This window comes from Xenopus laevis, chromosome 9_10S (assembly GCF_017654675.1).
Source record: "Xenopus laevis strain J_2021 chromosome 9_10S, Xenopus_laevis_v10.1, whole genome shotgun sequence".
Lineage (NCBI taxonomy): Eukaryota > Metazoa > Chordata > Amphibia > Anura > Pipidae > Xenopus > Xenopus laevis.
In genome coordinates this window covers 99214673-99230972 of record NC_054388.1, presented here as the reverse complement: position 1 = coordinate 99230972, position 16300 = coordinate 99214673, and the positions used below count along the sequence as shown (strand labels likewise).

Sequence of the window (16300 nt, the reverse complement as noted above, 5' to 3'; positions counted from 1 at the left end):
GTGTAGGTGGCTCTTATAATGGGACAGAACATTTTGCTGTCACACAACTGCACATTAAAATACAGTTGTTTTGAGTGTTAATATTCACTACCTGCTGTAAGGGATTTTGGATTCTAACTGTATTACCTGGATTACTAAATTAAAGGAAAACTATACCCCCAAAATGAATACTTAAGCAACAGATAGTTGCTATATATATCATATAACATATATCATATGCATATACTGTATATCATATTAAATGGCATATTAAAGAATCTGGAATATATATTCAATTAAATATTGCCCTTTTACAAATTTTCGCTTGAGCCCCCATTTTATTATATTCTCCGTGCCCCCTCAGAGCTCAACAGACCAGCAATAATGCAGTTCGAACTGTAACGGCTCGAAGGGTGGAAGCAAAAGACAGAACTGTGACCTAACGTATATGGTTTGTTTGTGTGCACCGTGAATTGTAAGATCCTGGGGAGGGGACCCTTTATTCTTAAAATGGCAATTTTTAATTGAGGATTACCCAAAAGCACAAACTACTAAAAATGTATATTATTTTGAATATGGTTGATTTACATGAAGCAGGGTTTTACATATGATCCATTTTATGCAACATAGTTTTAGAGAGACCTACATTGTTTGGGGCATAGGTTTCCTTTAAAGCAGCTGTATAAACCCAAATATATAATTATGCCTAATGATCTATAATTCTAATCCACTTTCCACTATTAATGCAGATTTTCAATGGTTTTAAAGGTTTTAGCAAACATAAGGCATCTGGAAGCCATATATATGTCTGTTCTTTGCTATTCCCCGAACTGCTGAGTCCATTGAGAATTTGTAGAAGCAGTCGGCTCTCCTCCTGCCAAGACTCCCATCCCCAATCTAATCAAATTTCCACAATTTAATCAATTTAATCAGGAGCCAATTAACCTGCTTTTTTTTATTTTATTTTTTGGAGCGTGGGAGGAAGCTCACCAAAACACATATCAATTTGGAATTAAAGTGGCAATGTTAATCACTGCACAGTGTAAATAAATAAAAAATAATAATAATAAATAAAATATATAAACATATATATATAGATATAGATATAGATATAGATATAGATATAGATATAGATATAGATATATATATATATATATATATATATATATATATATATATATATATATATATATATATTATAAAATATATGTATTTCCAAAGGGAAGAGAGGATATCAGATTACAAACTGGAGTCCTTGTGCTATAGCAGGCAGCAGCTAGGGGGATATCGCTGCAAGAGATGCTGCTGCTAGGGAGTGAATCAGCTGTATTCTCTCTACCCACAATGCAGGGCAGCAGCTTGACGTCAGATCAGCAGCCTTGGCTAATCAGAGGGAGGGGGGAAGCAGCATCCTATTCCCACACTTACAGCAGGGCTGGGAGGTGCCTCTGCCTGGAAGGACCACATCTCCTCTACAGTAAAGATGGAGGGGTTCCCCTAGCACCCAACACAGGGGGGAGAGAATCATCAGAGAGGAGCAGCAGCCTCTGGACTAATGCAGGTGTGTCCAATCCAGATTTAAAGCTTCCAGACTGGGGTTTGGAGATTTTGGTTGGGGGAGGGCAGAAATCAGGTGCATGGATTATTCACTAAGGGGTTAAAAATTACGTGTTTTACTGTCTGACCATCTTGGATGCAGTGTATATGTAGGACTTTCCCTTATACACCCAGTCCAATTTCAATATTCTCTCTTTCTCTCTTCTCTCTCTCTATATATATATGTCCCCCCTGTGTCTGTTTACCTTACTGGTTATAGTCAAAATCCCATTTATTCAGGGGAAAGAGAAACAGGTACAAGCGGCTGATCTTCGAGTTATCGTATATAACTGAGTATAATCATATTATAGAAGTATGTATTATAGAAATACAATGACATTGTAATGCTCTGGGGTGACCCTGTAGCGGAGAATCGACAGCCAGCTCTGCCATGTATTGCTCAGGCACCCTGTCCCTTTAAATCAGAAAGGTACAAAATTCAACAACAAATAGTAAGGATGGAGACGCAGGCCTAGACCTATCATGCAGGATGGAATATATATGGCAAAGTCTGCAGATGGATATCAGTGTGGTGCAGTAGCTTGGCACAGGAGTCCCTGCACGTAGTACAAGGCTGAATTTTGGAATATATATATATATATATATATATATATATATATATATATATATATATATATATATATATATATATATATATATATATATATATATATATATATATAGCCTGGATATAAATGTATATCTGTGCATAAGCTGTTAATTGGCACTGTAGTTCTCCTTTTCAGATCTGAGATGCAAGCACTGGGAATAAGTCACTCTTTAACAGGGCGCTGGGCATTAAATATTAATATTATTTACCCTATTCGAAACCAAAAAAGGGAACTGTTCTAGCTAGATATTTACGTATGGCTAATTATGACTAATCAGTCAAAAAGGTCTAGTAGCTCAAAAAAAAAAAAGGTATATCACCCGGCACAATATTTCTCGTATAATCGATTGGATAAAACTAAGTATGGTACTAAGTTAAGAGTATATATACTGTGTGTGTGTTTATATATATATATATATATATATATATATATATATATATATATATATATATATATACAGGGCAGCCATCAGGGGGGGGAGAGTTGTAGGGGGCCCCGAGGGTAAGGGGGGCCCTGACAGGCCACACTTACTTGATTAGCCGGACCCCCCATCTTTCTGAGAGCTGCTGACTTCGGGATGGCATGGACGTTTAAGGGGCCCTGGCCACCAATGTTCTCGTAATGTGGGGGGGCCTGGCCACCAATTTTTCTTTTCTCATGTGGGGTCCTAGCCACCAATATCTTTTTATTTTTTATTAACATATTGGAACTCGCGCCACCAATGTTTTTTTGTTTTTTTTACTGTGTGGTGGGGGGCGGACCTGTGGGGGTGGGGAGGGCAGACCTGTAGGTGGGGCTTGCGGTGGGTGCAGCCCAGGGGGCCCAGGAAATTTTGTCGTATGGGGCCCTGCGATTTCTGATGGCGGTCCTGTATATATATTTCTGATGGCGGTCCTATATATATATATATATATATATATATATATATATATATATATATATATATATATATATATATATATATATATATATATATATATATATATATATATATATATATATATAGTTGCAGTAAAGGCTGAAGCACACCAGGGTTTATTTCAAAGGAATATGTATTTACTTCAAATCAAATAAATACATTATTCCTTTGAAATAAACCCTGGTGTGCTTTAGCCTTTACTGCAACTGGATATTTATTCACTGAATTGCACCCAGGTACGCAAACCCTTGAGTGTGTGCTAAAGCCTTCTACAATATGTATGTATATATATATATATATATATATATATATATATATATATATATATATATATATATATATATATATAATGCATGTGATTCCTCCTTAAGTACTATAGTAAACAGTGGTTTTTTTTTTGGTTTTTTTTAAAGACTCTGCTGACACCCCCAGGACTTTCTTTCCTTCTCCAATAAACTGCTGCCTCCCTCCTGGGGGGAAACATCCCACCGGACAAGATGATGGAGATACAGATTGACGATGGGGTGGTCTACCAGGATGATTACTGCTCTGGGTCGGTTATGTCAGAGCGGGTATCAGGTTTGGCTAACAGCATCTACCGGGAATTTGAGCGCCTGATACGATGCTATGACGAGGAAGCGGTGAAGGAACTCATGCCACTGGTGGTCAATGTTCTGGAAAACCTTGATGCTGTCCTGACGGAGAACCAGGAGCACGAGGTGGAGTCGGAGCTTCTGAAGGAGGACAATGAGCAGCTGCTGACACAGTATGAGAGGGAGAAGGCTTTAAGGAAGCAGGCCGAGGAGGTGGGTGCACAGTTATTATTATTGTTTGATCTATGTAGCAGCTAGATGTTCTGCAGCATACTGTATACAACAGGAAGTAATATGGGAAGCTTGGAATAGGAGGAAGTTTTTAGATAAATTGGCTGATTTACTAATATAGGTACTAAATTGCACCAGTGCAGATACCTGTAGAAATCAATAACATTTTTTTGTGGATTTTAGCACTTATGGTAGTAGATTAGACTGAAAATCTGCGGTGTTACCCATTACCATTCTTATCATTGCATTTAACTATATTTGATATTCCTTCTACTCTGTCAATGAGTGAATAAGCTTAAAAACAGATGGATGTGGAATGTTCCAATGTTAGGGGTGGTAATGATTCTCATTCCCCCATCATGAATGGTCTTATAAGATCTTAGAGTCTGTAGAGAGGATGGGAAACTGGATGCCTCCAAATGTTGTTGAACTATAATTTCCAACATCCAACCGACATCTGAATGGCCTCTGTTGGCTATCACGTGCTAAATATCTGCACACCATGCTATAAAGCTAAAAAAATATTTCCCAACGAGAACTTTCTTTTGTTGGTTCCAGAGATGAGATGATAGGTTCCCAGTCATGTCTTTGTGGCTCACCTCTGGTGCACACTTCATTGATAGCCAATAAGCAGCCTGTGTGTCGATGGATAATACAGTTATAACTCCAGTTGGTCCATCTCTACTGCTGTAAGAATATCCAAAAAGCATATTTTGTTGGTTGATCAGGAATGAGCATGGAAGTTGTGGATAAGTTTATCAGAGCTATCAACTCCCCAATTTTATCAGGAGTTACCAGATTTTCGGCTCTGTCCCCCGGTTTCTTGTCACTCTGATGCATTCCCGCAATTTCTGACAATCCCGGACGATTTCTAATAATTTGCAGAAAAAATCCACTGTGCGTGGTTTTGGCGTCTTTATTGATGTAACTTCCTCTGACATCACTTCCCATGATGTCACAAACACCTGGGTTGTTTATTTCGAAGGTTGACAGCTCTGGGTTATACGAGCTGTTTATACATCACTGGCAAAAGTGATGTATGTATAACTGTCCATAATAAATAAATTATGTTTCTAGTCACTGAGAAATAAACTAATTTCTCAGAAGGAGATTCATTGAGGTTTAGGTTCAATGCCCATGGTAACTGCAGTGCCAGCTTCTTATTACCATGGGCAGGTTTCTCACTGTCCCTACCAACCAAGCATCAAACTTAGGGGCAGATTCACTAACGGGCGAATTTTCGCCAGCGTCAGCTTCGCACCCATTGCACCACTTCGCCAGGCCCAAATACCCTATGAATACGCTAATTCACTGGTATGCAAAGTTTTGTCCCGGGTGTTGAACGTTGGCGACTTTTCGCTACCGTTACTTCGGCTGTGCGAGCATTGCATATCGAAGATGCTCTAGCATTTATTTGTGCCTAGCGAAACTTCGCTAGTGATCTTGCGCTTAGGTCAATTTGCATAGGGCGATAAATTTAAAGTTGTATGTACGTCTTTATTATAAATGTTGCTGCAAATGGTTTAAGTTACCAGTTTATATTACACATGTCCGGAGAACCTTAATAAAGACAAGAGAATTAATATAACTCCCTACACATGAGCCCACTGTAAAATGAATGTTCCATATGTTATAGCACTTCGCCTGGTTTGAGGTGGTGAAGTCAACTCTGGCGAAAGAGCTAAAGTTCAGTAAAATCCACATTTTAATGAATATACAGAGTAACGTCCACTCACCAGAGCAAAAAGTGGCCTATTGATAGTGTGCGAATGACCTGCTAGTGACAGTCCTGTTCGTTAGAGAATTGGTGCCCACGCCTGTTAGTGATTGGGGATGTCTCTGCAGGTGGCAATGCGGGCGAAAAGTCACTAGCGTTAGCCACTTCGCTCTCAAGTAAACCTGCCCCTTAGACTGCAATTCCATAGGTGTAGGAACGCAGAGTGTTGTTAATAATAATATGTGAAGCTGTGCAATAGAAAAAAGATGGGACTGCATTTGTTGCAATGGTTGGAATAGTTGGTTTGAAATGTTTTTAAAGGTACAATTTCCTGTTCTTGTATGTACATAATGTACAAAGAAAAGCATTGTTATTTCCATTGTTGTTTCCAGAAATATGTAAAATACCTACTGTTTCCTTAAAGGGATATTGTCATGGAAAAACATGTTTTTTCCAAAAACACATCAGTTAATAGTGCTGCTCCAACAGAATTCTGCAATGAAATCCATTTTTCAAAAGAGCAAACAGATTTTTTTATATTCAATTTTGAAATCTGCCATGGGGCTAGACATTTTGTCAGTTTCACAGCTGTCCCAGTCATGTGACTTCTTTCATTATTTCTCCTACTTAATGTAACTGAATGTGTCTCAGTGGGACTTGGCTTTTCTGTTCTTAGATCTTCCAGGGAGCTGTTATCTTGTGTTGGGGAGCTGATATCTCGTTACTTTCCCATTGTTCTGTTGGCTGCTGGGGGGAAAGGGGGGGGGTGAGATCACTCCAACTTGCAGTACAGCAGTAAAGAGTGACCGAAGTTTATCAGAGCACAAGTCACATGACTGGGGCAGCTGGGAATTTGACAATATGTCTAGCCCCATGTCAGATTTCAGAATTGAATATAACAAAATCTATTTGCTCTTTTGAGAATTGGTTTTCAGTGTAGAATTCTGCTGGAGTAGCACTATTAACTGATTCATTTTGAAAAAAACATATTTTCCCTTTAAAAAGTGCATTGCGACAGAATCCTAGGTGTTCAGCCGACTCAAATGCAAACCCCTTAGTAGTGTGACTTTAAAGCCCTGAACAACTGAATGCAACAATGTTTTGTTCAAAATTAATGCATTTTTTAAATTCTTCCTGAATTAAGAGTCTTTTATTACGGATTCTGTATTTTGCAGAATCCAAAAAGTAAAGGATTTGGTGCATTTCTAGTTTACAGTGTGAATAACATGGATGGAGTTTTATGTTATTTTTTAAAGCAGTCATTGAGAAAAGTCCTTGACTTATGCGGGTCCTGCTATGTATTCATGTTGTCTGGCTGATACAAGGAATGGAGGCTTTTATTGTAGGGCTACTGTAAAGTAATGAGCCTTGACTTGATGTGGTGCATCACATACTGTATAAATGGTCGTCAAGGTAATGAGGAAAGCCTGCTCATAGTCTTTGTAGGTAAAGAAAATGAACCCCGGTTTATAAGAACACCCAACAATCATAAATAGTTGGAACAACGGGAAAAAGAAGGAAGATGGGATGAAAGGAGAAGGGAAGGAATGGATTTTTTCAGTATTTATCAAATCAATTCAACCTGCCACCTGGAATATTATCATCAAGGTTCAAATGTGAATTTCCCAGACTGAAACTTTGATAAGTGTCTCTATGTGACCAGACTGTCAGACAGGCCATAGGTCAACAGTAGATTCAAATAAAACTGTTCTTAAAAATTTGCATGAAAAGTTTTTTAGGGGGTTATTTACTAAAATCGGAAAAATTCTCACTCTTTTCTTAAAACCACTTTTGACCAAACTACCATATTTTTACCGCATTTATCAATAAATTTACTCAGAAAAATCTGGTGCGGGAAAAACCTCAATAAAATTGTAAAAAAAACAATTTTTTCAGATTTGGGATTATTGTACAAACCCAGCGCAGATCATGATATCTTCCAATTGTAAATTGGACATCTGCCATTACCTTCAGCTACATGACCTTGGCAGGTTTGAGTTGGAGTACTTTTTTTATTTGGACTTTTCGCAGCCTCTGGATTTAATAAATCTCGAAAGAATTTGAGTTTTCTTTTCTACAAAAAAATGGTGTTTTCCCCAGAAAAAATTGGACTTTAATAAATAACTCCCTTAATGTTAAAATCTTTTATTTTTTGAGCGTTTTTATTTTTAATTATTTATACTTTATTAACATTTGTAAGGTTAACCTAACATAATTAGATATTTATGGACATTTGGATCCATCATTATTTGATAAGCACCGCTGCTAAATAAACTTATATTATACCATACTGTTCTGCTACTAAGAAACTTATATGATGTGATAGAATTTGGTTTTAAGAAATCCCTGATTACCTGCAAATTATTTTCTTCATTTTGTTGAATTGCCAACAGAAAAAAAAGCAATATCTAGGGATGCACCAAATTCAGGATCTTGTTCTGAATTTGGCTGAATCTCAGCAGTGTTTAGAGGAAACAAATCCAGAATTTAGAATTGTCATCATGACAATTAGTCATGAAAACTATTTAACAAAATCTGTGGGTGCTGCTACTATTTTCTGGCTACCTAAAGGGCTTTAATACTTAAGAGGGATTAGGCACAAAGCTCCATATCACATGCTGCTAAAAACAATGGGACTGGGAAAAGGGGCTCAGTGGCTTCCCTCAGGGATCAGTAATCAGTATTTTGTAGACTTTGAAGAACTATGGGATTTATTATCCAGTAATTGGGACCTGGGTTCTTTAATAATGCAGAGTAGCATGATTTAAAGGAGAACTAAACCCTAAAAATGAATGTGACTAAAAATGCCATACTGCACTTATTGCACCAGCCTAAAGTTTCAGCTTGTCAATAGGAGCAATGATCCAGAACTTCAAACTTGTCACAGGGGTCACCATCTTGGAAAGTGTCTGTGACACTCACATGCTCAGTGGGCTCTGAGCAGCTGTTGAGAAGCTAAGCTTAGGGGTCGTCACTAATTATCCAGCAGAAAATGAGCTTCCCCTGTAATATAAGCTGATGCTACAGGTTTGCTGATTATTAAATTCGGATGCTAATTGCACTGGTTTCTGTGCTGCCATGTAGTAATTATCTGTATTAATTACAAATCAGCCTTATATTGTGACATTTCTATTCTATGTGTACTGTATATTGTGAGTGGGTCCCTAAGCTCAGTAAGTGACAGCAGCACAGAGCATGTGCAGTGAATCAGCAGAAAAGAAGATGGGGAGCTACTGGGGTACTGGCTGTAGTTGCCTTGGGCTGATACAGAAGCACAAAACATCATGGACAACATTTCTACCCTACTTCTTCAGTTCGTCTTTAGTTCTCCTTTAAGGCTACTGAAAACGTTTTAATCATAAAATCTGAGAGTACATATATTTATACAGACACCTGGGAGCAAAGACCTGTCAAAAATATGCAGGTCTGAGGAGGACCATGCCACAAAGTCCTATATCAGGTCAGGTACCATTGGAATACCTGCAAATCATTGAGTTCTTGGGCAGGATTGTTTTTATTTCCCAATCTTGCATGCGGTCAGCAGACACCTTGCAAAGAGATATGGGTGGAGTATTGACCCCTGTATAATATAAACAATACATTCTGTTTCAGCCTTGTTCATGTTCCAGAGTGTTATATGTGGTGTATGATGTGGAAGCCCCTTATGGGATGAGGTATGGGGGTTAAAAAGTGTGTCTGGAAAAAAAAGGTTGCTGTTGAATTTGGAGAGATCAACATGGGCTAAATAAACAACAAATCCACTTATTTAACTTCAATCAGTGTGCTACTGGTTTATTTCTACATTGGAGCAGGTTGCTGGTCAGAAATGGGCTTCGGTCCCTGCAATCGACACCAAATATTCTCATACAACCAGCCAGTTCATGTTTATGGTACACCCTGTAAAATCCCCTGTAAACATGACAAATGGCTTGAGGCTTGCGAGGTACATTTCAGTGAAACAGCAAACGCACAGTTGGCTGTGAAAGATAAAATAAAGGAGGCATGCGTCTGTGTTGAATAATGAAAGCAAAGATAAAGTGTATGGATTGTAGCCCACTTTGACTGGGAAAAGGTTAGTGGACGTGTAATTTAATACCATTAGAAAATGGAAAAAGATCAATAAGCATTCGGCTCTATGACCGGTGCATGGCCTTCCTGTTACAGGAGACAAGGCCCTTCCCCCCATTAAACAGCGCTATTGTTTAGGCCTTAGCAAATTCTTATTGGTTGATCTTCAAAACAGCCATAGACTGAAGGCCATGAGAATGAGGTGAAATGTATAATTTATAAATATACTTTATAATATAGTTACATGGATTCGGCAATCATTCTAGGCCTCTGAATGTAAACAGTGAAACAGTGTCTCGTTTAATGCAGTTTTTGTCACGATTTGCTACCTTTTCCAAATGAAAATACTGGCAGCGGGGGCAGGTTGTTGACTTAAAGAGGTCAGGGATTGGGACGGATAGGGCACTAGGGCTGACAAGTCAGAGGAAACTGATGGGAAATTGGTCAGGAGACATAACTTGACAGTAGGGTTGTCTCCTGGCCTGCAAAGTGATGCCTGATGCCAATAGGGGGAAAATATTACAATATTGGAAAGCTGCAACTTGGCAGATTGGTGGCATAACTGGGTGAGCCAAGGAAAAACAACTGGCCAGTTTATTTTTATGGCCATGCAATTTTTTATTACCAAGCTCCAGCCATAGCCTCTATTCTGCTGGCTAGGCCCGTGAAATACAGACTGGATGGTAACCCTACTTTTGACTCTATTGATCTGTTATCATAATATCTAGAATATCAGTTTATTATGGTGGCAAGGCTGCTGTTGTTTTCTATAGATATTATATAACAATAAAGCAATACACATAATAATGCAAGCAGGAGTTGATGTTTGCTAAGAAGTACAGTAGGTGGTAGGTACCATGAATACTAAGAGGTAGTTTGATCTATCACTTTCACCTGTCCCTGGAATATTTCTTACCTTAGACCAGTGTTCCCCAACCAATGGCTCATAAGCAAAATGTTGTTCTCACATCCATTGAATGTTGCCCCCAGTGGCCTCAAAACAGGTGCTTATTTTTCAGTTCCTGGCTTTCAGGCAAGTTTTGGTTGCATAAAACCCAGGTGTACTGCCAAACAGAGTCTCCTGTAGGTTTCCAGTCCACACAGGGGCTACTAAATAGCAAATCAGAACCCTGATTTGGCAGCCACGGGAACCCTTTTTTCATGCTTGTGTTGCTCCCCAACTCTTTACATTTGAATGTGGCTTACAGGTAAAAAAAAGTTGAAGACCCCTTCTTAGACTGTAAGTTCCACTGGGACAGGCACTGATATTAATGATGTATAATCCCTGTGCTGAGCTCTAGTGTGTACTTATAGCTAGAGGTTCAGTGGTGTACTTATAGCCCCACACAGCTGGATGTATCCAGTCTTTCACACCATGGCACCCGATCATGTCACAGTATCCTTGGTGGACCTCTTGAGTGTACTCACATCTTCGTTTACATCTGCTGTCCTTGTATTGTTTTGTTACCTTACATCACATCTGATCTCTGGCTGCCCTTGCTGAAGAGTGGTATAGTTCTATGGCACATGTAACGTCTCTCTGCCAACTGAAAACGCTCAGTTCTCAAGAAGTGCCTTCTGTCACTCACATCAATGGAGACTGCTTGTCATCGCTTATTACACATGGTTATTGGTCTGAAAATTTACATGTGAGTGTTTTAGGGGTGAAAACTGTCACTAGCAGCTAGGGATGCACCGAATCCACTATTTTAAATTCAGCTGAACCCCCGAATCCTTCACGAAAGATTCGGCCAAATACCAAACCCCCGAATCCTAATTTGCATATGCATATGCAAATTAGGGGCGGGAAGGGGAAAACATTTTTTACTTCCTTGTTTTGTGCCAAAAAGTCCCTCCCCGCCCCTAATTTGCATACGCAAATTAGGATACGGTTCGGCCGGGCAGAATGATTCGGCCGAATCCTGCTGAAAAAGGCCGAATCCTGGATTCCGTGCATCTCTACTAGCAGCAAACAGGCTGCATTCAGTTCAGTGAAAGGTGGTGCACAGTGCTATTACTCCATTACCCAAAGTTTTCACTGGCTTTCATTCTTTGCCCATGGTGTTTTTATTTCAATCGCTGCTCCAAGTTGCACGCTCTCACAGCCTGCCAGCCTACACCATTATTATAGGGCCAGCACATACACCATAGATATTTCAACTCTTGCTGAATACAAGCCCTAGCATCCACCTTTGACTAGCTGGGAAAAATAGTTCATCAGTGGCTGAAGGACTGAAAGGTAGTGATGGGCGAATTTATTTGCTAGGCATGGATTCACAGCGAATTTTCACGTTTCTCAACCGTGAATGTTTAGCGAAACTGCGGCGAAATTTCGCCAACAAAAAATTTCCAGTGACAAATAAAAATTGTCGTGCACCAAAATTATTCGGACAGCCATTGACTTGATTTGATTGACAGATTCGCCCATCACTACTGAAGGGCTAAAGATAAGGAAGCAGATGCTTGTTACTTTATATAGTACAATATTTGATATACAGGACTTACCATGGATAAGGCACAAATATGTGATGAATAGATGAAGAAATGATACCCAGTGTATGGGGACCGCTAGATGGGGGAAAAAAAAATCCGATATCTTGCAGACAGGTTTGTTTAATCAGTATGATCTAAGCACTATCACCTGGGCCAATGTTCAGATCAGCCCAAATTGGCCCAGCGTGTGGGTAGGCAAAAAAAGGCAGAGGTCTGCTCACCTACAAACAGATCTTAGTACATGGGCAGTTTCAGGTACAGGCCTGAGCAAGAACACATTACTCTTTACATAAGATACAAAATATATCAATTTTTATCAATTGATATGTAATATAAACCATTCATATCACATGGTAGAATAAGTAACATAAAAATACAGAGGTTATGGTGGCTGAAAGTCAGTATGTCCCCTATTACCCATACATCTATATGCCAGTTATATGACTGCCCCTTTTATAATGAGATAATAAGATACGGAAACTGAGAATGAGAAGAGAATCCTACATCGAGATCAGAGCTCTAATGAGGAAAGGGCCTGTGCAATTAGACTGGATTAGCTTGAAGATCTGGCATAGGAAGATACTCTGGGTAATACATTAAGATGAATGGGTGTTTGAACTACCCTTCCCCCTGAGCCTTGAATTGCCTTAATGATATTTCTGTGCATCTCAGTCCATTCTGCATTCTAAACAGTAATTTTAAGTCTGTGGCTCTGTCTCTAGCTTTTTCAAAGGGAGAGAAGATCACACAGCTACTGCTGGGTCCCACAATAATGACCGGTGCAAAGGGACCCTGACTAATTCTTGGACTGGTTATAGTGCAAAGCACAGTTACACTTCATGAATTATTAAGTGAAGGATAAGGTCCCAAAAGGTTTGCTCTGGGAATAAGTGCCTTTTATTTTATTTTTACCCTGGTTACCAATGTTCTTTAGACAGATGTAGGCAGAGAATGGTGGGAGATGTAGTTAATCCAAAAGTGACCATCACAGATGGATGAAACATGTGGAACATCTAATGGCCAACTCTCTGGACAACAAGTCCCAACATACACCAACATTTTCTTCTGTGTGAAGGAATGATGGGAGTAGAAGTCCACTAAAATCAAGGATTTTTCTTAAAGTGGGTGTCACGTTCGGCACCCTATATCCAGAACCCAAGCTAAGCTCCTTGGTCTCAACTCTCACTTCTGCCTATAACCACCACCTTTCACCTCGGGAGGAGCCCTCGGCTAATCGGATCCCGCCAGGTCTTAACTGAGAGAGGAGCAAAGCTAACGTGTCTGGACGAGCAAAGGGGCACAATCGTCTCACCAGTATACTGGAAGGAAGAACACCACCAGGAACAGGCAGGCCGGGCCAGCACAAGCAGAGAATCGTCAGGCCGGAATCAGGATATAGAGCGTAGAATAGTCAGTGGACAGGCAAAAGGTCAGGATTAGAGAGTTCGGAGTTGTTCCAGGCAGGCAAGGATCAGGATTGGAGATTACAGAGTAGTCAGGAAAAGCAAGGGTCAAAACCAGAAGAAACCAGCAGGATACAATATTCTAAAGCACCAGGAACAACTAATTGAACCTAACAACGGGCCAGGTGCTGTAAACTAAAATCCCCTTTTATATTTATGAATTTGGCGCCATTGCGCACTAACGTCACACGCCAGCGTCACTGCACCTTTAAGAAACGGAAGTGTGCGCCTTAGAGGAAGCCGGCACTGGGGAGAAAGGAACAATGTGGCAGGCGTCCATGCTGAAGGAGCGGCGATGGACCCCGCCGCCCACTAGACCACCAGGGTAAGTCCTTACAGGGGGCCTTTCACCCAAAGAAATAAGTCCAGATCCTATTTTGTGATCTTGGTCAAGCAAAATAAAAGTTGCTTACACAATATAAATTGTTTCAATCTTGTTTCTTGTAGCCTCAGGGTGGCCAAGACCCCTGAAACGCCCCTGAATACACTGGAGCTGCCAGTCAAGAACCATATCATCATGCTGATGTGCTCCTTGTCGGACAGGATTTTTAAGCCTCTCCTATTGATATGTGCCTGATTTTCAGACAGATATTGACTGCGATGGTCTGTCTTGCTTCCCATACATGTCAGTAAGCTATTGATTGGTCTCAAAGGGTTTTTATGGGCTCATGTAAGTCCATCTTTTAAGCTACAATACAACCCTGAAAGCATACCCTACAAGAATACCTTATTGATCCTTTGCATCCCAGTGGGCCTCCCTGATGCTGATTCAAGTGGCATGTGTGGTGACTTCCATTATCAGATCAAACACAGCTAACATACTGCTGTGACAACAGACACCTTTGGGTGCACTTATTTAGCCTAAGGAAGCCAACAGAAAACCAGCACACATGGCGCCTAAAAGTGACATTATTGCCAGGTGCTATCTGTATTCTCTACGCACTTCCCAATGGGTTGTTGCTGCTGAGTGAGAGTGAAATCACAGAGATCTGAACATGATCGGATATACTGCTGATAGACATGACTGGTGAAACTGGAGCACATACAGTAGCTCTTGAACGTTGTTTAAGAAAGTTGAGGTTTAGAAATTTGCCTGTTCTAAAGGAAATCTTTAATTCTCCTTTACACATCAAGCTTATGTGGGAGAAGTTTTGAAAATAAACTTGCAAAATGAAGGCAAGGAAACAAAATATACATTATGTTTGCCCTGGTGGAGCCTTTATTACTTCTCTTGCCACCTTGAATTATTTATGGCCTTTGGATCAGGTTACAACACTGATGAGCCTTTATTGGCTCATTCCTCAAGCCTTCTACTGGTCAATTTACTTTTTTTTGTTGCAGGATCCCCCTATTATTAATGTGCTGAAATTCAATTTGGATTATTGGATTGAAGTGCAAAGAAGGCTCTTTTTCCTATAAACCTTCTCCAGTCATCAGTTACCAGCAGTTCAATACCGTAGCGACTATCCTTTTCTTGGAGCTCTCTGACTTGGCAGATAGGGGGTTAACTGGCAACTGGCTAAAAAACAAATCAATGGTGGGGACATATACGCTGTGAAAAGTTACAAATAGTTTCCTCAAGAGTGCCATATATATTTCCCACTAGCAATTTGCATTTTAGCCACTGGGAAGGAAACAAGGGATATTGTGTCACCCGCATTAAAGAGGAACTAAAGTTTAAAATAAAAAATTTAATATGGAGATTTTTATTTTTTTGACTTTACATCCCCTTTAAGTATATAGGGGTGCAAATTTGCTCCCTTTAATGTTTCATTAATCACACTCCTGCCCATAGTAAATGAGCCTTGACACCCATAGAATTGATATTGGCAAGCTAAAAGAAATAGTCACTGGCTCCACTTCTGTTTTATTTGTACAATGTGATGTGCTTTTTAGTTCAGTCCTGGAAATTGGCTCATGGGTTTATAAAATAGTTTCCCCACTGGTTTCTTATTGGTTCATATATATATATATATATATATATATATATATATATATATATATATATATATATATATATAGATATATATATAGATATATATATATATATATATATATATAGATATATATAGATATATATAGATATATATATATATATATATATATACAGTATATACAGTTGTGTTCAGAATAATAGAAGTCCGACATCACTAATCTGATCAATCACTGTTTTTGGTAGAAATTATATTTCTACATGGCAAATAATTTACTAGTAGGCGTAGTAGAGTAATAGAAAACCAACAGATCCAACAGTCATGGCATGCTGCTCATTCTGTGTCATTGAATCATTAATTGCGGCTGGTATGGTTCTAATAATAGTGGTGTTCCAAATAATAATAGCTTGTTCCAAATAATAGCAGTGTGGAGTTCAATTAGTGACGTCATTCATTCTGTGAAATAACAGGAGTCAATTCCGGCCCTTATTTAAGGAAGGAAGGAGCAAATGTTGTGCTGCTGGTTATAGTGTATTTCTCTCTGAAATCTGAGTAAAATGTTTTGTTCCAGACATTGTCCAGAAGAACAGCGTACTTTGATTAAAAAGTTGATTGGAGAGGGGAAAACATATAAAGAAGTGCAGAAAATTATAGGCTGCCAAAAAATGGCAACCAAATCTGAAAGATGTGGAAGAA

At 39.3% G+C, this 16300-nt stretch overlaps 1 protein-coding gene across 1 annotated transcript in view; it reads left to right on the top strand.

The window, feature by feature from the left end:
• The first annotated feature begins 1384 nt into the window (after positions 1-1384).
• mapk8ip3.S (mitogen-activated protein kinase 8 interacting protein 3 S homeolog) overlaps positions 1385-16300 on the top strand; it is an 80794-nt gene continuing 65878 nt past the window's right edge. Inside the window, exons 1-2 of the mRNA XM_041578107.1 lie at positions 1385-1540; positions 3519-3911. Coding sequence (XP_041434041.1) covers positions 3603-3911 — 309 coding nt within the window. The 5' untranslated portion in view covers positions 1385-1540; positions 3519-3602. The remainder of the gene's footprint in view (positions 1541-3518; positions 3912-16300) is intronic.